This window comes from Aspergillus pseudonomiae (genome assembly GCF_009193645.1).
Source record: "Aspergillus pseudonomiae strain CBS 119388 unplaced genomic scaffold BDV37scaffold_68, whole genome shotgun sequence".
Taxonomy (NCBI): Eukaryota; Fungi; Ascomycota; class Eurotiomycetes; order Eurotiales; family Aspergillaceae; genus Aspergillus; species Aspergillus pseudonomiae.
In genome coordinates, this window is record NW_022476060.1 from 45,732 (window position 1) to 70,742 (window position 25,011).

Sequence of the window (25,011 nt, forward strand, 5' to 3'; positions counted from 1 at the left end):
CATGTTTTCTTTGGGGAATCCAGAGCGATTAGTTATCCTTATTCTGTATTTCACTGTTTGTCGAAAGTGCCGAGGCCATTGTGACCGGAGCAGGAAAGTCTGTGTTTCTCAACTGGAGCCCATCCTATTCTTTCGCGGGCTTTTCGGTCGAATCGGGACTATAGATCTATTCGTCACTTTTCTTTCTTTCTACGTATTCTGCTACTGTTCCTTATATGGAGTATCTTCCGGGACCCCCATGACGATAAATAGGACTCCCCGAGAGCGGGTTGACGTCATAAATTACTCCCAATTGACATACTATGTATGTATGTATTGTAAGATTCTCAATGTAGTACTGTTGCAGTACGACGGAATATGGGCCCGTGACAATCCATGCATACATCCAAATTAAGTTGCATAAAGATCATCCATCCCGTGATGCCTTGCCTTCTCTCACATGCTTTGTGGTTTAACCGAGTTACTACTACCTCTTCGTGTCCCCTCCAGAAGAGAATGGGTTTTTTAATATTTTGTTACCCACTTGATCTTGATTGATTTATTTTATTTTGATTGCCCCATAAGGAGTTCATCTCTACAAATAAACCACAAAAGCATGAAGGTAAAAAAAAAAAAATAAATAAATACATAAATAAATAGGAAAAGAAAAAGGAAAGCAAAGATAAAGAGGGAAATCCACCCCTTCTAGAAACTGATATGTCTGTATGGAAGGTGTATGCGCCTTGATCGGCCTTCGCATGTGGTGAATTCCATGTGAAGTTACCCCGGGCCACATGAACTTTGCATTCTCCTGATGGCTTCTTACCTAGGCACGAAATAATAGGGTGCTCGTTTACCCAGTTATCGCTATGTAACCAATGAAAGTATCTTTATGTGAAGTGTCGAAATCACTTTGTTCTTTGATTCGAGATCAGAGGTAGTATATCACAGCCAATCAACCAAAACTCCATGCCATGCAAAAAAACTAGGGAAAGTTCGAATATTGTACAAAACGGAGGGAAATGCGTCAGCCTGAAGAACCCGTGTATATATGACACCCTCATCCATCGTCCCACCATGCAAGTCCGGTTTCCTTTGAGTCGACAGCGAGCAGCCTACTCAAAGATATATATATGTCTATAACACACACACATATATATATATAAATATGCTCGTCTCCTATGTGCAAAAGAAGCAAATCAAAATAGAAAATTATAAAGGAAAGACCTGGGATCGCTCGAAAATGCCAGCGATACTCTCGTGGGTAATTCAAACGTCTCATTTAACCTCGAAACGAGCGGAAGATCCTTTGATACCACTTCGTCGTGGTGGTTTCCCATGACTCGTTTTCAAGAGCAACCCTACCCGTGTCGATATCGGCCTCGAGTGGGGGAACAAACGACGTGCGATAAAAGATTTTATGTCCCAGATAGAGTACCACGAAGAGAATCAAGCTGATATAGGCGATAAAGAAATCCGTTACACTGAAACTTGGGATCCAAGCAGTGAAACCTTGAGTCAAAATAATCAATGTGTTGAAGAAAAGCCCATACCAGGAATACCAGGGCTGCCACATCGCTTTAAAGGGAAGAAGGTCACGAGACATATTGCGAGCTTTCAGAGCTCGCATGAACGCAAGGTGGCAGGCATTTAGGGAACACCAAGTGATGAAGCCTGCCACACCCGCGATGTTGAGGAGCCAGTTGAACACCGTACTACCAGCATTAGACACATTCATAAAACCGAGCAAGCCGAACGCTGCAGTGAACATGACGCCGTAGTAGGGCACTCCCTTTTTCGACGTTTTCTTGAACCAGCGCGGGGCAAGCCCTTCTTGAGCCAGGCCGATTAGGATACGGCTACCACTGTAGACATTGGAGTTGGCGGCGGAAAGCACAACAGTTAACAGGACGGCATTGATGATATGAGGCAGGACCTTGACGCCCGCAAGTCTGGCCGCAATGACGAACGGTGAAGAGTTTGCATCGTTTCCATCCTTAACCAGGTCTTCGTTGGTGTAGGGCACCAACAGGCCGATGAAGAAGATGGTCAATACAAAGAAGAACAGAATGCGGTAGAAAGTCTTGCGGATCGCAGAAGGAATGGTCTTGCGGGGATTTTCAGTTTCGCCTGCTGCAATACCAACCAATTCCGTGCCCTGGTATGAGAAACCCGCCTGAATAAGCACAGCCCAAAAGCTCACGAATTTGGCTGTTGAGTCTGGAGAAATATCGGCGTAAGGTGCGAATGGACCTGGATTAGTCCAATAGGTGAATCCCAGATATCCTTTATCACCGACCCCGGCATCAATACAAATTGCAAAGATCATGAATCCAATAACCGTGATCACCTTGATACTAGCAAACCAGAATTCCAGCTCACCGTAAAAGCTAACAGGTAGGAAGTTGAAACAAGTAATAACCACCCAGAACACTGCGATGAAAATGGCGATGTTGATATCCTTGTCCCAAAACTGTATGATCAAGCCCGTCGCAGTCAACTCTAGTGCAAAGGTGCTGGCCCAGGAAAACCAATAGATCCATCCCATGGCGAAACCAAGACTGGGGTCGATCAATCGAGCTGCGTAGGACGTGAACGCTCCTTGAATTGGCAGATAACTTGCTATTTCGCCCAGGGCCTGCATGACGGAGTACACGATAGAGCCGACGAAGAGATATGCAATCAAAGCGCCTACCGGGCCTGCTGTACCGATGGCGGTGCCACTGCTGATGAAAAGACCTGTACCAATTGTACCACCTGATTCTAGTCAGCAAGGGTTCTTTCCGTGGGCGAGTCCCAACCAATAACGACGGGCATATGAGGCGAAGGGGGGGGAGGGAGGACAAGGGAGCAATGAGAGGATTTCCGTACCAATGGCAATCATTTGCAGATGCCGGCTTTTGAGCTGGCGCTTTAGATCCGGTACTGGGTTCGACTCGCGAGTGGCGCCATGCTTCTCGCAGTCCATGTCCTTCAAATCGGACGACGGGGTGGTAGCATTGACCTGAAAGGCCTCATCGTTGGCCATTGCTTCTTTTCTCTCGGATTTTGGCGTGACGTTAAACACGTCCTCGAAGGCCATGTTTGGACCTAGATAGTCCGATAACTGAGGGTGAGGCTAGGTCGAAGAGCAAGTCGTGAGATGCAGAAGTCGAAAGGTTCTAGGTGAGGAAAAGGTTGGAAGAGCTGGCTCCACCGGAATTCTTTTTGAGTCACCACTGCACTCCAGCGGGCAGAGCCTTTCTATTTTGTGGAGCAAACTAGTGCTCAACCCAAAGGAACGGGGTACAGTGGTTGTCGTCGGCGTCGAGCATAGAACTACTCCTTTAGGGGTGTTGGAGATAACAGTAACGGCGAATAACAGCGATGGGAAACAAGCGATTATGTGTGCACACCCAGAAAATGTTATGTAAAAAGAATGATTAGAGTGAGGGGAGAGATGGAGATCTTCTCAGTGCAACGGATGTAACGCTGGTAAGATAGGCTAAAGAGAGGCAGATAGATAACCCTAATGACTGATAATAATGGTAATAATAATGATAACTTCTAACTAGGAGGGGGGTAAAAAGAAGAACCCTCGTAGGGAAGGAGAAAGATTTTCAATCCATTGGAAGGCTAGATAATTTTTTTTAGTCAAATGTACTGTGGCACTCAACCGCTGAAAACTTTTCCATCCTCCGCACGGCGCACGAAACCCGACGTTGGCGGCGGCGAATATCTTCCTGACCCGCTCCATCTTGAAGTGGGCCGTTGATAGGGAATTGTGGGCGGAGGGGGGAAAATTTTTTTTTTTTTTTTTTTTTCTCTCAAGTTCGTGACGGACGGTGGCGGAAAAGGAGAAACCAGTACCAATTTGTCCTGTTCTCTCAATTCATGCTCATGCTAACAAATGCTTAATTCTTTAGCGGTAAAGGAGTAGAGCCCTGTAAGTGTATCTAGTACTAGTATCCTGTTATCTTCGAAGGAGTCCAAAATTCCGGGGGTGGCCTGGCTCTTTAAATGTTTCTTTCCATCCCTTGGCTGCGGTCGGGGACGGAATTCCCGAAGTAGGAAAAAGAACCCTAACTAATAGCTTCATCCTCCTCCGAAGCGGATACCTAGCTTAAGTAGATCTAGGTACCAAGGAGATTCCTGGACTCATGCTTGAATCCGATATCTTGTATCTATGTATGCTCTGCAGTGGTCTCTATCCTTTGTACCTGCAGAACCATCCTAAAATCAATCAATAGGATCCGATGCAAACATGATCTCCTGCACGATAAGCCTATGACTACATAAGTCCAGTTGTCCTACTGTGTAGTATCACCTTGCCCAATCTTGGACACACTGTAAAATGAAACTCGCACATGTGATCATGATGACACAAGTACAATTGTAGCCACTTCAGAACCTGGAATAAAGATCATACATTGACCACGCATAGACACGTACATAGGTATTAATTCGTCCCAATGAGCTCCACATCTAATTATATACATGGGTAAACTAAAGGGGTATCCACTCAAAATCAATGACAACTCGAAAGACTCAAACGCAAGCCATCAGAGGTAAACCCTTCAAGTTGCAAGACATATTAGGATAGACTATCGCAAAACCACTGGAGCCTGTTCTCGTTAAGTTATCGGGTTCCCTTTGGCTTTCTTCATGCTTCGGCACTCCTTTCATTATGAACATTATCATTGAATCGAATCGACCGCGGTTAGCGCAGATATCGTAACATATATGATGTAACACGCAATGCTGAGCTTCATAACATACTATCACCCGGAAACTGGTTCTAATCGCTTGGAGGCAGCTCACGGCACCACCGCTATTATTCCGCTTAGACGCCAACGTGAGCAGCAGTTTGAGGGGCAGGCTTCGTACTAGTGCTTGACCTGGTACGCAAAGCACCGAGAACAGCCACTACTGTCGTGACCGCAAACAAAGCCCTGTATACTTATATTAGCAACTAATAGTACAGCGGCTTTATAATACCACGAGTCATTCTCAACCAGGGAGGACATACCACTCGAATGCTCCAAATACCGTGGCTGCCTGAGCACAGTTGCAGGCGCTCCAGTGACAGAACCTAGGAGCAGGAAGCAGAACACCCAAGGCAATAAACCCTGCAAACCAGAAAACCATGGTGATCGCTTCTACGGCTGGTATAACGAAGCGATGTGCGATTTGGGGGAAGTGCACAGGTGCAATGGCGAGGTACGGAGTTGCGAAGAAAGCCGTCCAAATGCTATTAAAAAGCATGAAATTGACGGTGTCATTATTGTACACGCTGACAACTTTCCTTGGGAGTCAGCGTCCTTTCAGCTTGATATAGAGCGATAAGAAGGCGACTAACTGTATGCGGTCAAACCAAGGTTGATGATCGCAAAAATCACTTGAACAACCCGAACAGGATAAATCCAGGGAAAATCCAGAGCCATCGCGGCCAGCAGATAGTGAGCCTCTTTGGCCTTTCTTGTAGTCCACAACGCAATCGGGATGAGCACAGCGACACAATGCCTGGCGATGTTGCTACTACCGTTCCGTCAAGATTAGGTATCAAACGAATCTGAGCAGAACAGAAAGTTGGAAAGAAATATGTAGCAAGGCCTGTGACTTAAGAGCATGTGGTAAACTTTGTCGTCGAAGATCTCTTGCCGTTTTTCGGCAAGGAAACTGTGCCCTCGATGCTCTCTCAAGATAGTCCCTGCCCTAGTTTTCAGCTTGGCGGCGCGGGACGAGTTGGTAAATATGTTGTTTCGGCCGACCTTGAGGTGAATATCTGCGTCAGGTTAACGCTTCGAGTAACTGCCTTTTTTTATATGGTCGCTTGTTATACGAAAAGCAGAAGATTGTGGAAAGTTCCCTGGTATTCAAGGGAGAAAGAGTTGACCGACATTTACAAGCGGGTCATTCCTCCATGACTGAATTATTGGGGGTTTCGTTTGGTGAAAGCTTGTGATCATCGATATGGCTGCCTATGACGACAAGCGCCTCACGGCGGACTCGTGAACACGAAGGATTGGCTGAGGAGTGGGTGACAATGATCTCATGAGATGCTAATTTAAGAGGGCATGCAGATTGGTTTGTTGGCAAATTCTGATTGAATGTGACAAGGATCTACTTGTTAGCAGTTTCTCCTGTGATTCAGGTATACTGTGGTGTGTATGTTTTATTCATGTTAGTATATACTTATAGGGCTGGAAAACGTGACTTCGAGTACCTAGCCCTACTGTGTACAAATGGCCTCAATTATCTAGAGTACCGTGTTGTGTTTAGTACTGGTACTAATCCATGGCAATTTACCTTGGAGTACCGATTTACTCAACCAGGTTGTGGGGAATTATTCTCTTCACTTAGCTTAGTATCCTACTACCTAGTAGTTAGTTAGTAACTAGTTACTACGGAGTACGTAATTGGTTTATCCAGCGTCACGGAAATATCGAGATTCCTATACTTGATTTATATATCTGGACGCCTTCTGCGGAATTGTATGATGCTAATCCTCGGTAATCAGGTAGTACTGATGTTATTCTTTCCCTCCGCACAAACACGAACCCCAATCCCTAACCCCACATATTCTCGGGATCGAGTGTTCTGAGCCTCGTACCTGGTACTAGTACTCCCGTACCGTCTGTATGGATTGCTCTCTACTATAATTATGTATATACCTATGTATACACCTGTGGAAGTTGTCAAAGATAGATAGAAATGTAGCCTTACCTGGTGTCAAATCACCATAGTTCCAGTACAGATTGAGGTCAGCAAAAGGAGTAATGATCGTGTATAGAGGGATAGAGTATACTTCTTTGCTTTCTTTCGTTTTTCTTGTTCTTCCCTCCCCCTCCCTTGACCGATCACGCCATCGGAATTGCGCAGTAAGTATTATTACTACTCTATCCCCGCACATTTAAAAGCAACGTAGTTATCTTTTCCACCTTAAGAGCTCTCCTGGAAGTCTTGAGTAGTAACTGCTGGTGTTTCAACTCTACACGACCTTAACCCTTGATAGACACTCCACCTACAAAGAGACAGCAGCTGTTTCATTCAAAGGCAGTAATGGCTGAGTCACGACAACCTCATTTCGAAACTCTTCAGCTTCATGCTGGGTATATTTTCATTCCTCACAGACCCCAACCAGCTCATACGGATTCTGAGTACTAATGGACGTCAAGCCAGGAGCCTGACCCTGCGACCAACGCTCGCGCTGTGCCTATTTATGCGACCACGGTTAGTTTATCCACTGAGTACTCCTTTCTTTTCCTTCCGGTCGTATCTAGTGGTCTGTTAAGTGATACTAACATCTGCAGTCTTATACATTTAATGATTCTGCACATGGCGCCAGGCTTTTCGGCCTCAAAGAGTTTGGCAATATCTATAGTCGTATCATGAATGTAAGTGACGAAAGGTCGCTAGCCGTAAAAGAGCTAACCATACTGACTCCTCACAGCCGACAGTCGATGTCTTCGAGAAGCGTATTGCAGCTCTCGAAGGTGGTGTTGCAGCGGTAGCAGCCTCTTCTGGCCAAGCGGCTCAGTTCATGGCAATCTCAGCACTTGCGCATGCAGGTGACAATATCGTCTCAACCAGTAACTTGTACGGAGGCACATACAACCAGTTCAAAGTTTTCTTCCCCCGGTTAGGGATCACCACCAAATTTGTCCAAGGAGACAAACCAGAGGATATCAGTGCGGCAATCGATGACCGCACCAAGGCCGTTTATGTCGAGACGATTGGAAACCCTCGGTATAATGTGCCTGACTTTGAGGCTATCGCCAAGGTTGCCCATGAGAAAGGTGTACCCTTGGTAGTATGTACAGGTGCATTTTGTGATTAGTTGGCGCAAACGTTGACCATGGACTAGGTTGACAACACTTTCGGGGCCGGCGGCTACTACTGCCGTCCTATCGAACATGGTGCCGATATCGTCGTGCACAGTGCAACTAAATGGATTGGTGGCCACGGTACCACTATCGGTGGTGTCGTGATAGATAGCGGAAAGTTCGATTGGGGTAAACATGGCGCCCGATTTCCGCAGTTTGTGGAGCCGTCTGAAGGTTACCACGGCCTGAAGTTCTGGGAGACCTTCGGGAATTTAGCATTCGCAATTCGTGTCCGCGTTGAGATCCTTCGGGATCTCGGGTCGGCATTAAATCCATTTGCCGCACAGCAGCTAATCCTTGGTCTGGAGACTCTTAGCTTGCGTGGTGAACGGCATGCAAGTAATGCATTGGCTCTGGCGAACTGGCTGCGTACAAACGACAACGTGAGCTGGGTTTCGTATCCAGGACTTGAGGATCATCCTACCCATAGTACCGCTAAGCGCTATCTGAAGCGTGGCTATGGAGGTGTCTTATCCTTCGGTGTCAAGGGAGGCGCTGCTGCTGGAAGCGAGGTCGTCGACGGGTTCAAGTTGATTAGCAATCTAGCTAAGTACGTCCCTCAGGCGGTGATTATGAATCGCTATAGCTTTAGCTGATCATTTTGGCAGTGTCGGAGATTCCAAAACGCTTGCAATCCATCCTTGGTCTACGACGCATGAGCAACTGACCGAGCAAGAACGGCTTGAATCTGGTGTTACTGAAGACGCTATCCGTATTTCCGTCGGGACTGAGCACATTGACGATATCATCGCCGACTTCGAACAGTCATTCAAGATTTCCAGTGCTGCACGCACCCAATAGGGAGTTGCAATGAGGGGACGGTCAGGCGATAGACTGTCTGTACCTGTTATCGGGAGCCGTTGAAGTAACCTAGCAACATCAGAACACTTGCGAATTGACCTGGAGTGTATATACGTAAGGCTTGCTAGGGAAGGAGTCAAAGTATTACGGGCACTATGTATGAACTTGCAAAATCTGAAGTTGTGTCAATGTAAACAATATGTACGTATGTATGTATGTATATACACGTTCCGTATATAATGTATATAATATAACAACGTACATCTGATCTGAATAGTAATGGCCGAAGTAGTATTTATGAAACCTATAGGTTAGAAATAACAACAACCTCAGTAATGTGCAAAACAGTACTTTTCTTCAGTGCTCACCCCTTTCTATGGTTCAAGACATAGTAATGTTTTGAGTACTGGTACGGCATCAAGAGCCTGCAAACTTCAAGTCCCTTAAGAACTATTTTCAACAAATTTATTTGGGTTAAATACAAACGGGAATTGAATGCCCCAACATATCGCCAGACACCACATTATTTGAAGGGGAAAAAAGTGCACCGAGCAGATATGCAACTGCATTGCTGATTTTCGAATATGGGAGAGAATAAACCACACAAAGCCGCCCAAGTTCAAGGAAAAAGGGAAAAGAAATAAGGGACAAAAGAAAGCGACGCATCACCATTTTCTCAATGAGAGACTCGAATTCAAGCCAATGGCATCGCCTGAGAAGTACCAGCACACGCAGGAAGACAAGACAGTGTCCACAATGTCCGATTGCCCACTCAAACGGGGTAAATATCACTTCCACTGATGTAAATATGCCTCTGCAGGGTTCGAGGAAGAGAGTTCCAACGCCATGTTCCGTATATGATTTACAACGAAATATAAGAAATAAAGCTCGTATCAAAACAAAGGCCGAATGAAAGAAGTAAAGACGTTGTCTTCACTGTAGCAATATTTGCCTTATCAGGTCGAACTTGATCAAGAACTTAATTGCCCCCTTGGCCCGGGGGTGGGGGCTGTGATGACCCGCTAGATGTTCCTGCTTGTGCTCCTCCCATCATGAACCCTGGAGGGAACATGGGCATACCTGGAAAGGAAAAGCCAAAGCCGGGCACAGCAGGAGGAACGCCGACATTGTTTGCGTTGGCGATATCTCGATCGGGTTGGCCACCATGACCACCAGGGCCCATTCTAGCCGACGGTCCGTCCCGGTCTGGTCGGGGGAAGCGGTCCTGCTGAGTGCGGGATGAGATAGGGCCCCGTTTGCCCCCGGTGTCAGTTGCAATCCGCCTGCTGATAGCTACAGGAATAAGTCAATTCGTGGTATTCCTAAGTTCGACTGTGAGATAAACAAACCTTTGGATGAGACTCCAGCACCGATCTCGATATCTGGCTCTTCAACGACCATGCCACTCTCGATGGGTCTGCCTCCGGTCCCACCATATTCAGCAGTGAGCATCCATTTCCGATCTGCTTCCGTGAGTCGTTCAACCGGAATTATACTAATCCCTGTCTGGTAGTCGCTACAGTCACGCGGTCCGAATCCGACACCCCATCGAGTCTGGAGACTGATTAGACACGATCATTGATTACGGCAAGGCGTACTTACTCTAAGTTGCATGTCCCCAGCCTTATAGGATTCCATACCTTCACGGGCATGCACAGCATCCTGGCGGCTGATCATCTTGATGAAAGCATGACGTTTATCTATGTTGACAATACAAGTCTGGACGATGCCAAATTTGCCGAATAGAGAGCGCAAGTGCGCCTCGGATGACCTATTAAGCTGTTAGAATCCGAGATGCAGAGAATCACAGACATCGACTCACGTCACACCGCCAACGAAAAGGGTTCGACTCAAAACTGTATAGAAAGTTAGCTGAGAGGACGGAAACAAAGCGTTTGCGATGGAGCCGGTACGGACCTTTAATATTGCCTTGGCCGATGGAGTAATCCCACTCGATAAATTTGGGCCCGGGAGGCGGCAGAGTAGGGTCCTTACGGGGAGGAGACGGAGTACGACGTCTACGCCCAGGAGGGCTGCGCTGACGATAATCATTCCCACGCCGGCCGCGGGGATCACCACCTCTGCGACCGGGAGAGTCACCATGGTACTCGCCGTAGACAGGACTATCACGGCGACGAGGGGGAGACGCATCACGACGTCTATCCCAGCCTGGCGACCGGGAACGGCGACGATACTGGCCTGGAGGTGAGCGCATATAGTCACGGTCCCGTTCACGGTCCCGGTCGAACTCACGTGATTGGGAATCGGGACGGCCCCAGGCATTGACGTTTTGACCTGGTAAGTTAAAGCCAGCAGCCTGGGTAGGGTTCATGTTACCCATGTTAGTGGCATTAGACAGGCTAAGGATCTGCAGAGCGGTGGCCCACTGGTCTTGTGGAATTCCCTGCGCGGCCAGGAGCTGCAAGAGCTGGAGTTGCTGTTGCAGCGCATCGGTCGCAACAGCGGGAGAGGGGTGGGCTGGGGCTGTAGTAGCCTGTGGTAGTAGCGCAGCCAGTGGATTCTGTGTCGCAGTCAATGGGTTTGGAGTCTGACTCTGGCTTTGCGGTTGTACCAATGCCGTGTTTTGAGCGACATTACTCAAGGCCGCGAAAGGTGTCGCCATAGCCCCAGCAGTAAATGGGTTTACGCTAGCCTGCCCATTCTGGGATTGTGATGCCTGGTCTACGGAGGACGACACTGGCTGCGGAGCTGCACTCTGCTGGGTTAAAGTACCAAGGGGATTAGACTGCGGTGCTACTGCCGGCGCTGCTGACGCTGGGGGAGCCGCTGTATTTTGTTTGGCCATATCAGCGAGGGCTTTCAATATACTAGAGGTATCTGGCACCGACTGAGGAGTGGTCGATGTTGCGCCATTAGATGGTGGCAGTAGCTGCGACTGCTGAGGACCCCCAAGAGGAATATAATTTGGGGCTGGGGAACCCTCGGGTGTAGTGGACTCAACATCTATAGAAGCAAGATCAGAATTCTGTGTGCACTTATCTTGGCGTTTAGAAGAGCCGGCAATGGCTCCTTCGGTTATACAGCCAAGTCGGGGTACGGCGTAACGGCGTCCATATCATATAAAATGGAAGGGAAGGGAAACAAGCTTACTGTGTGCTGCGGGTGCGTTTAGTTTTTCTTTGAAGGAGGCAAGCATGGGGGCGGGGAAAGTATATCCACGCTCCCAAATATCAACCAGTTTCCTGATTTTTTCCTATATGAAGAGACCATCGGATACGTAAGTTGAACTATTCGCCACAAATTGACAGAGTAAACACCTAGAAAAGGAATGGCGGGCTCTATGCAGAAAGGGGGGGATATATAGCGGGAGATACGTAGATCAAATCTTATACAGGCCACAGCGGGATTTGAACGTAAATCTCCGCTTTTTATCGGCCGTACGCATGCCCGCAGGTTGTGTGGTAGTTTGATGGCTGTATGCATCTTGCATCTAGAGCGTACCTTTTGATCCTCAGGAGCGTTGTTTATGATATCAGTCATCAAGACAGGTAGTAATTCGGTCACTCTGTTAACACCAGCGGCGAAGGTTCCATCAGGAGCGGCACTACCAGATGGTTGACCTGCCTTGCGCGCTGCTTCTACCCACTGTCGAGTTACAGAGTCTACGACATAGAGTACGCCCAACTTGTGTGTTCCCGGAGCCTTCTTGAAGTGTGTATAGATCTTCTGGATAAGAACGGATTCATTCTGCAAAAGAAAGAATTTCTGTCAGCTTGCCATTCACTCTTATGATAGCCCTTGTCAATCCAAGCACGAAGGGATACAATACCTGAACGTTTGCGGTGCAAAGCGACGTTATACTGTTGATCTTAGATCCTGAGACACCAGGAGGCTTAAGGGCAAGCATAGACTGGAGATAATTGTCCAGTTCTGCTACAGCAGACGACATTGTTGATAGTATGTATTAGAGGGACCGGATTCCAGTACGGAGATATGGTTGGTAGATATTCCCAGGAAGCTCTTTGACAAAACCTATTGCTTCAAATAATATAGTATAGGCGTCTGGGTGTATCAAGGGGCCAACGAGTCGTTTCTACTGGGAGATCCAGTTCAGTCAAGAAGATAGTGATTCTTAGTGATAGCTGCTGTGCTTTTGGATTTCAAGACGTAGAGGACAAGTTCCTAAGCGGACTTCTGGTCGTAGCACTACAGAATTCCACGAGCGGACTTCTGGCGACCAGGGGGGGCTTCCGCCTACAGCTGGAACACAGCCAAGCGATGGTGTCCAGGAGTTTTGCGACTCGCGAGCGAGTATGTGTACAAGGTACGTCCTAAGGTGAAAGTTGTCAGGCAAATCAAAAGAAAGGCAGATGTGATAGATTACAATGTAGAACAAAAAATGCAATAAAGGAGTAGATAGTGGTTGACGTGAAGGTGATGCTGTGAAGTGAAAGAAGTATTAAGGAAGGAGTGATTTTCCGTAGACAAGGCAGTTAGTCAGGTGAGGAGAAAAATCATAAGTTGCGCTAGCCCTGAATTGGTAAACCCACAATTTCACCTTGAAATTTCGGTTGGGGGCCTAAGGCTTGAAACATATGTCACGTGTTGATCGGGCCCCAAAAGCCTACTTACTAAGCTTCAATGATGACCTCAGGCCGGTGAATCGAATGTGGTACTCCGTACGGAGTAACTACTAATTGAGTTAAGGAGTTTTCCTTCTGGGTGCCCACCCACAGGGGGCCGAAGAATCTGCAGTGGTAAAGTACGGAACAATTGAAGCATACTACAGAGCATGGAGTACTGTTGGTAGCAAAACAATATCTGCCGCTTACTCTGTATCTCTAGCAAGGCAATTTAACATAATTTATCGGCACCTTGTTCATACCCTGACAAGTACTCAATTGGTTATCTGATTCTCGGTACGGAGTGCTGCAGCTACTACCTTAGTGATGGGTCCGACCCAAACTCGGGTAGCGGCCGACGTCACTAAGCCATGGGAACTTCGATTGAAAGTGAATTACTCCGTTTACGGATGGAATGCGTGCCGAGATCGTCAGTTTTGCTGGCGAGCGACCGCACAGTCTATATAGACAATATCAAATGGAATTATGTGATTTCAAGGATGTACTGCAGACCTTGGGGCAAAGGAATACAAGGGTGACCATGTCGGTAAAATCTATCATAACGAAGAGTTTGGTAAAACCAATAATGAAAGGAATTAGGGGGGGAAACAAACAAGAGCGAGAGCTTGCTCTGCCTAGGTAATCAATTACTCCGGTACTCCGTCCCGCGCAACGGAATCTGGCGGGCGAGGGATCACAGATCGCCGATGGAAGGGATTCGGTAGACCGGGCCACCTTCCTGGGCATAGCATTACGGTACAGTACGGAATCCCGCCATTGCCTTGCCTCGTTGCCGACCTTTACTGTACCGCCCATGTACCGGCTGTACTGTTACGGTCAGATGGGAAAAAAAAAAGAGCTTCTCCCGAAACCTCAGCATCTTTTCTTCTTCTTTCTCTCTATCACTATCTTAATATACCCAGAGCCTCTCCATTCATCAATTATACTCAACCGCCCAACCAAGGTTGTTTGATTCGACATGGCTTCTTCCTTGAGACTCGGAACTTCTGTTCTTCGTTCCACCTCTCTCGCCGGCAAGCCGGTTGTGCAGTCCGTTGCCTTCAATGGTTTGCGCTGTTACTCTACTGGCAAGGCCAAGGTTTGTCATATTGTTTATATTGCTACCGATTCTTGACTTGGCTAACTGAAATGACTTTGAACTATGCAGTCCCTGAAGGAGACATTCGCCGACAAGCTCCCTGGCGAGATTGAGAAGGTCAAGAAGCTCAGGAAGTATGCACAGCACTACAGTAATACCTTGAGCACCAGTCCATTTGCTAACCACGCCAATCAACGCTTGTAGGGAATATGGTAACAAGGTCATCGGCGAGCTCACCCTCGACCAGGCCTACGGCGGTGCTCGTGGTGTGAAATGCCTCGTGTGGGAAGTATGTCATGCGCAACGGAGTCAACAGCTATCGATGAGGATTTGCTAATTTTAGTTCAGGGTTCTGTTTTGGATTCCGAGGAAGGTATCCGTTTCCGTGGATACACCGTATGTATCATCCGGTTCTCTCTTGTTGGGGAACATCATATACTCATGGTTACATAGATCCCCGAATGCCAGAAGCTGTTGCCCAAGGCTCCCGGTGGCGAGGAGCCTCTTCCCGAAGGTATACCGATCCCCTAGAAGATGATTGTGCACCTTGCTAATATGCCGTAGGTCTCTTCTGGCTGCTGTTGACCGGCGAAATTCCCTCTGAGCAGCAGGTTCGCGACCTGTCTGCTGAGTGGGCTGCTCGCTCTGACCTCCCCAAATTCATTGAGGAGCTCATTGACCGTTGCCCCAGCACTCTTCACCCCATGGCGCAGTTCTCTCTGGCTGTCACTGCCCTTGAACACGAGTCCGCTTTCGCCAAGGCCTACGCTAAGGGTATCAACAAGAAGGACTACTGGAACTACACCTTCGAGGATTCCATGGACCTCATTGCCAAACTCCCTACTATCGCCGCGAAGATCTACCGCAACGTCTTTAAGGACGGCAAGGTCGCCCCTATCCAGAAGGACAAGGACTACTCCTACAACTTGGCCAACCAGCTCGGCTATGGTAACAACAATGACTTCGTTGAACTCATGCGTTTATACCTGACCATCCACTCTGACCACGAGGGTGGAAACGTCAGCGCTCACACCACTCACCTTGTTGGTAGTGCTCTGAGCTCCCCTATGCTTTCTTTGTCCGCTGGTCTGAACGGATTGGCCGGCCCTCTTCATGGATTGTATGTTTATCCCTCGTTTTAAGGACGAATCGGAAATAAATAGAAAGACGAAAGGATGCGAGAGTCACTATAGCTAACATGTTTACTTGAACAGGGCGAACCAGGAAGTGCTTAACTGGCTCACAAAGATGAAGGCAGCCATTGGCAACGACCTCAGTGACCAGGCCATTAAAGACTACTTGTGGTCCACTCTCAACGCTGGTCAGGTTGTTCCCGGATACGGCCACGCCGTCCTCCGTAAGACCGATCCTCGTTACGTTTCTCAGCGCGAGTTTGCCCTTCGCAAGCTTCCTGATGATCAGATGTTCAAGCTCGTCAGCCAGGTTTACAAGATTGCTCCTGGCGTGCTGACTGAGCACGGCAAGACCAAGAACCCCTTCCCCAATGTCGATGCTGTAAGTCTAGCGTGCATTTCCAGATCATCCGATTACAAGCCAACGAATTCTGACCTATTTCCAGCACTCTGGTGTCCTTCTTCAGTACTACGGCCTGACTGAGGCCAACTATTACACCGTCCTGTTCGGTGTCTCTCGTGCTCTTGGTGTCCTGCCTCAGCTGATCATTGATCGCGCCCTTGGTGCCCCCATTGAGCGCCCCAAGTCCTTCAGCACTGAGGCTTATGCCAAGCTTGTCGGTGCCAAGCTGTAATTTTGTAGAATGACGCGAGAAATCGGAGGGGGTTTTTTATGATTAAGCACACCATTTTGTATTTTTCCCTTACTATTTTATTAGACTAGGATGTGACGAGTGCTGTGGTTAGTTTGATTAATGTATGATAGGACCTGGTCCGAGCGGGCCTTGTAACAGCGCTCCAATATCGTGCCGATCTTTTGACTAGATGGCTTCTGCCCTATTCCAGCTCATGCGTGATGAAAACAATCACCACTACAAATTGGAAACAGACAACTCTGCTCTCCAAATCCCTTTCTTTCTATAGATGGGAAGAGCCACGACTCAGTCCGATGCAAGGGATCAGAAAGAGAAGGACGGGATGTGAAACTGATAAAAATAATATTAAGTAGCAATAATAATAATGAAGCAGCCGCCAATACACAAGTACAGCACCGATGCATTAGTGCGGTTCCCTTTGAATCACCTGTGATTTCCGAGGTTTATCTGACATGCGCTTGCTGTGTAATGATCTCACAGCTCATGTCTATCACATGAATACCTATCTAGGTACTACATACCGTACTGTAAGTCTGTAACCTGGAATTAATACTACCTAGTAGTATCACAGTCGCTCGCATACTGGATAAAGCTGTCCCTCGAATAGGTAAAAGAAACATACAAACAAGATAAAGAAAATAGTGTTATGAGAATGCGGTACCTTCCACCGGACCTGGGAAGAAGAACAAATAATATAGAAGTACGGAGTACACCATACATACATTTAGGTAAGGTTCAGCATACTAATATTTTATTTTCAAGGCCGGTACACATACAATTAGTATAACCCGTAGTAAATGTGAGTAGCGAGTTGCCAGTGGCTGTTTGTTTACTCTGTACATCTTTGAGGTATCTGGGGCATGAGCCAGGAGGTTGAGAGGAATTTGAGACTAGGATCGGGACGGCTCAACCATTTCTGTAAATTGCAGCGTCCCACTGCAGGACAGCTGAGCCAAGAATAGGTAATGTTGGGGGGCACCCGATTTGCTCCGTTGGCTCAACTGAAGCCAATTACACCGCCGGACCACACTGGGCCTAGTGCCAGGACTCAGCCTAGAAATGCTCTAATTAGGTTTAGCGTCTCCCCAATGTCCCCGACGTCGGTTTTGTTTTTGCAGTTTAAGGGGACGGCAACTGGCCTTAGGCCGTCGAGTGCCTAGTCGGGTCTAGCAACTAGTTAACTTGGAGTACGTACGCCGGGTAATCCATCCTCCTGGACTTTATATTTCCACTCTTTCCTGTGCTGTTTGCCCATCACTGCTTCTCCTTTCCCCTCTACTTTATCGGCCACTTAAATCGTCCCCCGTTTGCCAACCCACGACCATTCCTAGCGCTTGAAGTTCGATTGAAAGCAATCGTTGCTCCTGACGTTCCCATTGCAAACAACAGTCGACTTCACCTGATCCCTTAGGCGACGAAGCCCCCAACATCCCTTGGTCAGGGCCCCTTTCAGCGCTCCCCAAGGTCAGAGATGTCTACTACCACAGCTGAGATGGCCACTGCCGGCCACAAGCTCGAGAAGAAGCCCGTCAAGTTCAGCAATCTGTTGCGTAGGTGCCACCCAACATTATAGATAACGATTTGGTTCTGATAGTTTTTTGTATAGTCGGTGCAGGATTGAATATGTTCGAGTAAGTAATGCGGCTTATACCCTCCGTCCACCATGAAGTGAAAAGGGAGAGATCTTCGGTACTGACATGATTACTTAGGGTCACCACTTTGGGACAGGTATAATATTTCGGCATACCCAATGAAATTTGGTGATATTTTTCTAATGTTTCATTTAGCCGCTGGAAGTGATCAAGACGACCATGGCCGCCAATCGAGGCGACAGTTTCGCCAGCGCTATGGGTCGGATATGGGGTCGTGGCGGGATCCTCGGTTGTAAGTAGCTTTCTTTCCTGTTATCCGACTAGTGTGGGGGCTGCAGTTTCTGACATGGGATGTCTCTGCAGATTATCAAGGTCTCATTCCGTGGGCCTGGATTGAGGCCTCCACCAAAGGCGCCGTTCTCCTTTTCGTCGCGTCCGAGGCGGAATTTGGCGCCAAGGTGCTCGGTGCGCCAGACTTCCTCGCTGGTATCTCAGGAGGTATGGCGGGTGGTATTGCCCAGGCATATGCCACTATGGGTTTCTGTACCTGTATGAAGACGGTCGAGATCACCAAGCACAAGATGGCTGCCCAGGGTGTAAAGCCTCCAAGCACCTTCGCGACTTTCATGGATATCTACCGCAAGGAGGGCATCCGTGGTATTAACCGCGGTGTAAATGCGGTTGCTATCCGTCAAACTACAAACTGGGGTTCCCGTTTCGGCCTTTCTCGTCTCGCAGAATCAGCAATCCGCAAGGTGACCAACAAGGAAGAAGGACAAAAGCTTGGTGCAATGGAGAAGGTCATAGCCTCTGGTCTTGGTGGTGGCCTCTCTGCTTGGAACCAGCCTATTGAAGTCATTCGTGTCGAGATGCAGAGTAAGAAGGACGACCCCAACCGGCCTAAGAACTTGACCGTTGGCAAAACCTTCAAGTATATCTACGAGACCAATGGTCTTAAGGGTCTTTACCGTGGAGTTACTCCCCGTATAGGACTAGGAATCTGGCAGACCGTCTGCATGGTGGCTCTTGGTGACATGTGAGTTGACTATTCCCCAAGGTGTGCAGGACTAGTTGTAGTTTTCGGGCCAAGGTTACCATCCCCCGAAAACACAGGTTGTCTGATCACCAGTTCCCCGATCTTCATGTGATAGCCGAGGAGCGGAGTTTGGCTAACCTGTGGGTCTCCGTCGTACCGAATAGGGCCAAGGAAGCAGTCGAAAAACTGACGGGCGATCAAGTTACCGCTAAGCACTAGAGAAGGTTTGAGATACCCTTCTACTATGCACGGCCCAGGAGTGATTGGGTAATGGAGTCTCGTACTTCCATCGGATGGAGTTGCCATAGATCACGTGCATCAAGTATTGAGTACTTTGAACCCTTGCTACTGAGTCATATTTCCGCCTATAATAGTACCTATGAGATAGTAGTCAGCACAGATGGTGCTAGTTTTACTTTCCAAGGATCATTAATCCATTTTAAACTCATATATATATGCTGTTTTTTTGTGCTTCCAAGTTGAAGCCAAAAGACCAGATATGCAGTAGTCCACTTAGCCTATCCAGGTAAATCACGACGTTTCACGCGTAAATATTCAGTAGTGATAATGTAGGATGCTATGAGCATCTAAATACTACTTACTGTCTCCTCTGAAAAAGGAGCAGGTTCTATGTAATGTTGGAACATGTTTCGCCATTTCCTATGTATTAATGGATCTTATTGGTTGACTTACAGCATGACACTTTCATAGGCAATAGAAACCTATAAATAAAAGTGGAAGAGAACTACAGAAATTGAGAACACAATCCATATAATAAAATACAGCCCCGCTGAGTCTTCATGGCCAGAGACAGTACAAGCTAACATCAGTGACCATGATGGTGTGATTCCCTATTATGGATGCTCCGCAAGTGGAGGTGTCCCATTCAAGTTCACTGGTCACCAACAGAAGAGTACTAGTAGGGAAAAAGCACCATTCATTATATGGATGTGCTACTACAATTGTGCAATGAGTTGGGTAAATACTCTATACATTGATAAAAATTATCCACATTATAATGTATATACGCCCTAAAGTTTGACATGATAAAAAATGACTGTATTGTTTACGTTTGTATTGATTTCTATAGCCTTCCATATTATTACCATAGCGTCAAACACTGCCAAAGGCGGCCCAAGGACCTAGAAATTTCCTCAATCAATCTCTCCTGGGAGGATAACTCTAGAGAAATATAGCACATAAACCCATACTACACTGTTATGTGAAGAGTATTGGATAAGGTACAATTGTATTACAGTCACACAACTACAACCACGTCACAAAAGAAACATCTGCGGAGACTGATCTAGACACATGGGAAGGGGGTGATGCCTTTTTTTTTGCAAAGACAGTCTAATATGTATTGTATACACTTTAAACGGTCAGACCAAGGTCCTCGCCGTAAGGAAGCTGGAAGAGGTCTCCAACAGAGGCGACGGAGGCCTTGCCAGAGAGGAAGTTCTTTGCGGCCTGTCAAAGACAATTAGTCATCTTCCTGTTTTCAACGATACCAACGCAAAGTGAATATGATATACTTACATCCGTAACCTGGGCCTCCGTAACGGCGTCAATGCTTTGAGCGATTTCGCCGATCTGGTAAGGCTTGCCGCCGCTGAGAAGAGCAGAACCAGTAGCCTCAAGACCGGTTTCAAGGTTCTGAGCCGATTCAAGAGCACGGAACTTCGCCAAAGCGATTGCCTTTTTGATGTCTTCGCTAGCAACTTCGCCGGCGGCAACCTTCTTGAGGGCATCCACAGCATTCTTGCTAGCTGAAGCAACATGATCGGCCTTACCAGAAAGTGAAATGGTGAAAAGGCCAGCATCAGAGTAGGTGTGGCTCTTGGTAGAGGCACGGACTTGGGAGAAGCCCTGAGTACTCTGAGCCAGGAGGGAGAAGCCAGGAGTCCACTTGATAGTGGACTCACCACCCAGGAGGGCAGCAAGAACAGAAGCCTCAGGCTTGTAGCCAGAGGTGCCGAAAGCAGCGGAGCCAGGGAATGCAATGACAACGGCGTTACCGGCTTTGGAAGAGATGCGCTGCTCACCGCCATGGTACTTGGAAGCTGCGCCGGGCTGGAGCTGATACTGACTGGAGCTGCCAGAACTGGGGAGTTCCTTGAAGAACTGGCCAACCCACTTGGAAAGATCGGCAGAGTTCGAGCCACTGCCAACAAGGGCAATGTTGGACTTGGCATAAGCCTGCTGGGCGAACTCGGCGAGGGCTTCAGCCGAAAGGTATTTCTCGAAAGGAGTAGTGGTAGAAGGGGTAATGCTCTCACCCAGGCCGCGGTGGAAGGCCAGAGCGTGAGCAGCATCGACAGCCTGCTGCTCAGGGTTGGCGGCAAGGGCTTGTTGTCTGAGCTTGAGGTGCTTGATGACGACCTCGTTCAATTCGTGGGCTGATGAATCTAATTAGACCCTCCATCGGAGCTGATATGACCACTCTGGCGACATACCTGCAAACTTTGACTGAGAAGCAACCTCTGCAAGCAATTCGGCAAAGTAAGGAAGATCGTTCGAGAGAAACTTGGCCTTGAGGACAACATTTTCACGCGAGTGTGTAGAAGAAACTTCACCGCCGAGCAGTTCAACCTCCCGGTTAATCCGCAACGCCGACCGTTTGAGTGTAGACTATCAATTGATGAAAATCTCGTCAATTCCCATCTCGCACAGTAACGCGTAGCCAGTAAGAGTGGACATTGAGTGCCGGAACTAACCTTGAAGGCGAATTGTTCGAGAGCATCGGAGAAACCTGGGAAAGGCTGGTGACGAGGGCCGGCCTTTGCAACCAACGCCAGGGTTGCTGTAGGGCCTGCTACTTCTCTATTGGCAAGCTTCACGCCAGCAGCCTCGGTGACATCGTACTGAAGGCCTGGGGTCGCAGCAGAGGCCATGCTTCGACGGCTGTTGATGCCGGCAGCAGAGCACTGCTTCTGGAGCGCACGGGGCGCATTTCGGCTGAAAGTAGACCGCGACAGCATTATCGCATGTGCGGAATATAAAATATGTGAGGTGGAAGATAGGAGGCCGAGAAGCTCGACAGCAATTGGAGAGGGTGGGGTGAGAGGGAGAGCAGAAGAGTGCTTCTGACTGTCGTTGGGCGGGTTGGAAACGATGTCTGAAAAGCTTCAAGATGCCGGAGCCTTGATTACTCTCTCTCTGATTGGTCAGAATGGCGAGTCCGGGCGGAACCGGCTTTTCCTCGCCCTCCGTGTCAGCTGATGTCACATGATAGTAGGCTGCACGTGAGCCCCGGCGAAGCATTGCGATAAGAGAAAAAAAAGTAGGACAGAGAGGGGGAAAAGGTAGCTTGCGTCGTTTGCTCTGCAGCCAGTTTACGCTTCTTCTATTTATTAGCTGGCCGATACCAATTCCCTATGACTATCTGGCGGTGACCGCTATTTCCTTCTAGAGAATTGAAGCTGGTAAATTCTCTAGAAGTCTCGAGCTAATATGACTTCCCAAGTATGCGACTGCTCCATCTACATAAGTCTCACGCATTAACCTGATGGATGGCAGTATGCTGGAGAGCTCTGTGCGCTCCTTGTCGAAGATAACTTTGGGGAACTGTTTGCGGTAGGTTTGCATTTGGACACCTATCAACTACTTTTCCACTCTTGCCTGGAACCTTGGTGAGGAGCGAGAAGCCTGATGTGGCTGACTCTTATGTACCTCGCGGACACAGCGCATTTTCTCGACACTAAACCGCTATGATCGACTTTCCTTTCCCCGGCTGAAATTCTACTCCCGTCTCTCCAACGCCCAGCTTCGTCATGGCCTCGCTGCTATGATTCAACAACACCTTGTCTACCACTACACGTCCTACGATGACGGTATTACGTACTACGAACCCAACATGCAATCCGCATACTATCTCATCCGATCCGGGAAGATTTTGGAGCTTATAGAACATCGATTGGGAAAATATGCTGCCACTGTTATGTCGACGATTATGTTTCTTGGCCATGCGCAAGTCGGCTATCTTGAAACCCTTCCGGCTCTAAGACCTTCGAATTCCGATCTAGATAGAGCTGGCGAGGAGCATGAGGTAATTCAGGAAGCCGAAGAGCATCAAGGAGAGGAAACACACCAGGAAACTGACGAACATGGGGAAGCTGAAGACCGACCGAATGGGCTCAATAGCGGTTATACTCCTACTGAACATCCAACACTTCTTCATCCGACTTTAAAGGCCTTGGCAGGACATGGTTACTTATTACGTGTCAGGGATGCTCAATTTCAAAGCTATGCCGACAACGCTTTGGATGCGGAGCGCACAATCAAGTCAAGACCAGACATTAAAGCCCTCAAGGGAAAGAAACTAGAGGAGGCTGTTACAGAGGGGACGCTAGAATTGCTCAAAGAACGGCTGGACGGAGATCTCACTCGCGGGTTGATGTTTAATGGAGTACCCCGAGGAGCTAAACGAAGACATACCACTGGAGCTACCGGGGCACCTAATAAAAAGGCGCGAGTTGACTATGCTGCTGTCGACGAGGATGAGGACGGTGAAGAAGAAAACGATTGGTCAGACGATGAGTTTGGTGAAGACACAATACCCATGGAGGTAGGCTTTCCCTTCCCTTAAGCTTTCAGGGCCCCTTTGGGGCGGTTGTTCTTTCCATAGGAGAACTGATGGAATGGTGTTTAGTCTGGTATCACTGTACGCATAAATTATGAAAAATTGGATGTCGCTCTCCGGAATCGCCGTTTTTTGGAACTTGCAGAGCGGGACTCGTCTCCTGTGACAGCCGAAGTTTACGAATGTCTTCTACGACGTATCGAATACCAGACAGCAAAATGCCGAGATACTACTGAAATCCCTCGCGAGGGAGAGGAGGGTGAACAATATTCTGTGCCAGTTCCTCTAAGAGCAGTGGTAGAGGATGTCGACCTGTTGCTGGACCTGGCAGGATCGGTTGGTCCCATGGAGGTCTCTCAACCTATAAACAGGCGCGGCAAGCGGCTCTTGGAAGAAAGCGTAAACGGGGTAGCCCATGATGAGACTAACGGGACACAATCAGATGGAAATCGTACTTACGAAGTCGACCAGCATCTCTGCCTTCTAGCTCAACCACCTTATAGCCTCACATCAAAACGCATGGTTTCGGGCCTAATCACCTGGACTGTCGAGTTCCGCCACCTGGCACGCAAGCTTCGCCATCTCGAACTGGAACGTATCATCGAAGCGAGATACGGCGATGTTGCATTACGGGTTGTCCGCGTACTCCATGACAAGGGCAAACTAGATGAGAAACGTCTACAGGAAATTAGCCTTCTTCCATTCAAAGACCTACGCCAGGTTCTCGCCAGCATGCAGACGGGTGGGTTCGTCGATTTACAGGAAGTGCCGCGAGACGCACTGCGACAGCCTTCAAAAACCATTTTTCTCTGGTTCTATGACCCCGATCGTGTCAGTAATAGTGTCCTGGAGGATACGTACAAGGCAATGTCTCGATGTTTGCAACGCCTGCGATTCGAACGGAATCGATTGAAAGAATTTCTTGAGAAGACAGAGCGAAGCGATGTCAAGGGCAATGAGGAACGATACTTGTCTGAAGCAGAATTAGCCTTACTCGAACAATGGAGGGCGAAAGAAGCACTCTTGCTGGGAGAAGTGGCCCGTTTAGACGACATGGTGGCCGTGATGAGGGACTACTGAGGCACTGAAAACCGTAATGAGCAATGAAATCTAAAAGTTTCGCATTTGCATGTGCATTTATATGGCTAAACGGTTATTGTTGTACAGATTAGCTACATAAGGGCTAGCCTCTCGCGGTTGATGTTCACTTATTTTAAGATCCGTTATCACTAGGACATAGCTGTTTCATTATAAATCAAACCCCAAGTCGATTATCGTATACATGGAGTTGTACGACACCAAGTGAGATATATCATAAAATAGTACTGGTCTCCAAAAGTTCAGAAGTAGAGGATGCGAGAAATAGCCTACTAGTTCTGATTACAAGAACCTCATCCAAGTAGAATAGGAACAAGTAACAATATACCTAAGCTGATTTCAAGTCAATCGTAACCAGCGAAGCGGTGTTGGTATTAACATAGGTAGTAAGACAAGAGGTGACGGCGCGAAGGCTTGAAGCTAGAAAAAAGAATGAAGAATGGGAAAAAAAACCACGGCCACTCCAGATCACCATTGAAGAACAAAGCAAAAGCGCAAAGAAGAAAAGGCCTCCCAGATGCCAAGTCTAGATCAAAAACCCATCCCATTTTATACACTGAAAATCCAATCCAACTCTTTTCGGTCAC

At 47.9% G+C, this 25,011-nt stretch overlaps 8 protein-coding genes across 8 annotated transcripts; 4 read left to right on the forward strand and 4 right to left on the reverse strand.

The window, feature by feature from the left end:
* Positions 1-1,018: 1,018 nt before the first annotated feature.
* BDV37DRAFT_186724 (putative arginine transporter) lies at positions 1,019-3,295 on the reverse strand. The gene is made up of 2 exons (XM_032079587.1): positions 2,851-3,295; positions 1,019-2,736 (listed from the first exon to the last, which is right to left on the reverse strand). Exons 1-2 carry the CDS (start codon positions 3,059-3,061, stop codon positions 1,262-1,264), a joined length of 1,686 nt encoding a protein of 561 aa, XP_031938423.1. The 5' UTR covers positions 3,062-3,295; the 3' UTR covers positions 1,019-1,261.
* Positions 3,296-4,370: 1,075 nt separating this feature from the next.
* BDV37DRAFT_255853 (MARVEL domain-containing protein) lies at positions 4,371-5,864 on the reverse strand. The gene is made up of 3 exons (XM_032082767.1): positions 5,318-5,864; positions 4,988-5,258; positions 4,371-4,910 (listed from the first exon to the last, which is right to left on the reverse strand). The coding sequence occupies exons 1-3, from the start codon at positions 5,400-5,402 to the stop codon at positions 4,802-4,804; spliced, it is 465 nt and encodes a 154-aa protein (XP_031938424.1). The 5' UTR covers positions 5,403-5,864; the 3' UTR covers positions 4,371-4,801.
* A 986-nt stretch (positions 5,865-6,850) lies between these two features.
* BDV37DRAFT_255857 (O-acetylhomoserine aminocarboxypropyltransferase/cysteine synthase family protein) lies at positions 6,851-8,877 on the forward strand. The gene is made up of 6 exons (XM_032082768.1): positions 6,851-7,070; positions 7,137-7,191; positions 7,272-7,355; positions 7,412-7,771; positions 7,826-8,394; positions 8,453-8,877. Exons 1-6 carry the CDS (start codon positions 7,021-7,023, stop codon positions 8,643-8,645), a joined length of 1,311 nt encoding a protein of 436 aa, XP_031938425.1. The 5' UTR covers positions 6,851-7,020; the 3' UTR covers positions 8,646-8,877.
* Positions 8,878-9,050: 173 nt separating this feature from the next.
* BDV37DRAFT_255866 (Nrd1 complex RNA-binding subunit) lies at positions 9,051-13,082 on the reverse strand. The gene is made up of 8 exons (XM_032082769.1): positions 12,436-13,082; positions 12,108-12,353; positions 11,757-11,859; positions 10,563-11,609; positions 10,468-10,501; positions 10,248-10,416; positions 9,995-10,199; positions 9,051-9,938 (listed from the first exon to the last, which is right to left on the reverse strand). The coding sequence occupies exons 1-8, from the start codon at positions 12,553-12,555 to the stop codon at positions 9,625-9,627; spliced, it is 2,238 nt and encodes a 745-aa protein (XP_031938426.1). The 5' UTR covers positions 12,556-13,082; the 3' UTR covers positions 9,051-9,624.
* Positions 13,083-14,207: 1,125 nt separating this feature from the next.
* cit1 (citrate (Si)-synthase CIT1) lies at positions 14,208-16,748 on the forward strand (the record flags this gene model as incomplete). The annotated part of the gene is made up of 8 exons (XM_032090100.1): positions 14,208-14,327; positions 14,397-14,461; positions 14,532-14,616; positions 14,676-14,723; positions 14,781-14,841; positions 14,892-15,447; positions 15,542-15,842; positions 15,907-16,748. The coding sequence occupies 8 exons, from the start codon at positions 14,208-14,210 to the stop codon at positions 16,093-16,095; spliced, it is 1,425 nt and encodes a 474-aa protein (XP_031938427.1). The 3' UTR covers positions 16,096-16,748.
* Positions 16,749-17,222: 474 nt separating this feature from the next.
* BDV37DRAFT_255881 (putative mitochondrial DNA replication protein (Yhm2)) lies at positions 17,223-19,239 on the forward strand. Its single transcript, XM_032082770.1, has 6 exons — positions 17,223-17,666; positions 17,723-17,747; positions 17,826-17,844; positions 17,904-18,000; positions 18,072-18,744; positions 18,909-19,239. The coding sequence occupies exons 1-6, from the start codon at positions 17,588-17,590 to the stop codon at positions 18,961-18,963; spliced, it is 948 nt and encodes a 315-aa protein (XP_031938428.1). The 5' UTR covers positions 17,223-17,587; the 3' UTR covers positions 18,964-19,239.
* Positions 19,240-19,528: 289 nt separating this feature from the next.
* On the reverse strand, positions 19,529-21,835 carry BDV37DRAFT_255888 (ubiquinol--cytochrome-c reductase subunit 2). Its single transcript, XM_032082771.1, has 4 exons — positions 21,462-21,835; positions 21,201-21,375; positions 20,284-21,143; positions 19,529-20,214 (listed from the first exon to the last, which is right to left on the reverse strand). Exons 1-4 carry the CDS (start codon positions 21,723-21,725, stop codon positions 20,119-20,121), a joined length of 1,395 nt encoding a protein of 464 aa, XP_031938429.1. The 5' UTR covers positions 21,726-21,835; the 3' UTR covers positions 19,529-20,118.
* A 272-nt stretch (positions 21,836-22,107) lies between these two features.
* Positions 22,108-24,517, forward strand: BDV37DRAFT_186958 (putative DNA directed RNA polymerase III subunit Rpc82). The gene is made up of 4 exons (XM_032079588.1): positions 22,108-22,209; positions 22,264-22,320; positions 22,430-23,311; positions 23,396-24,517. Exons 1-4 carry the CDS (start codon positions 22,198-22,200, stop codon positions 24,404-24,406), a joined length of 1,962 nt encoding a protein of 653 aa, XP_031938430.1. The 5' UTR covers positions 22,108-22,197; the 3' UTR covers positions 24,407-24,517.
* The last annotated feature ends 494 nt before the right edge of the window (positions 24,518-25,011 follow it).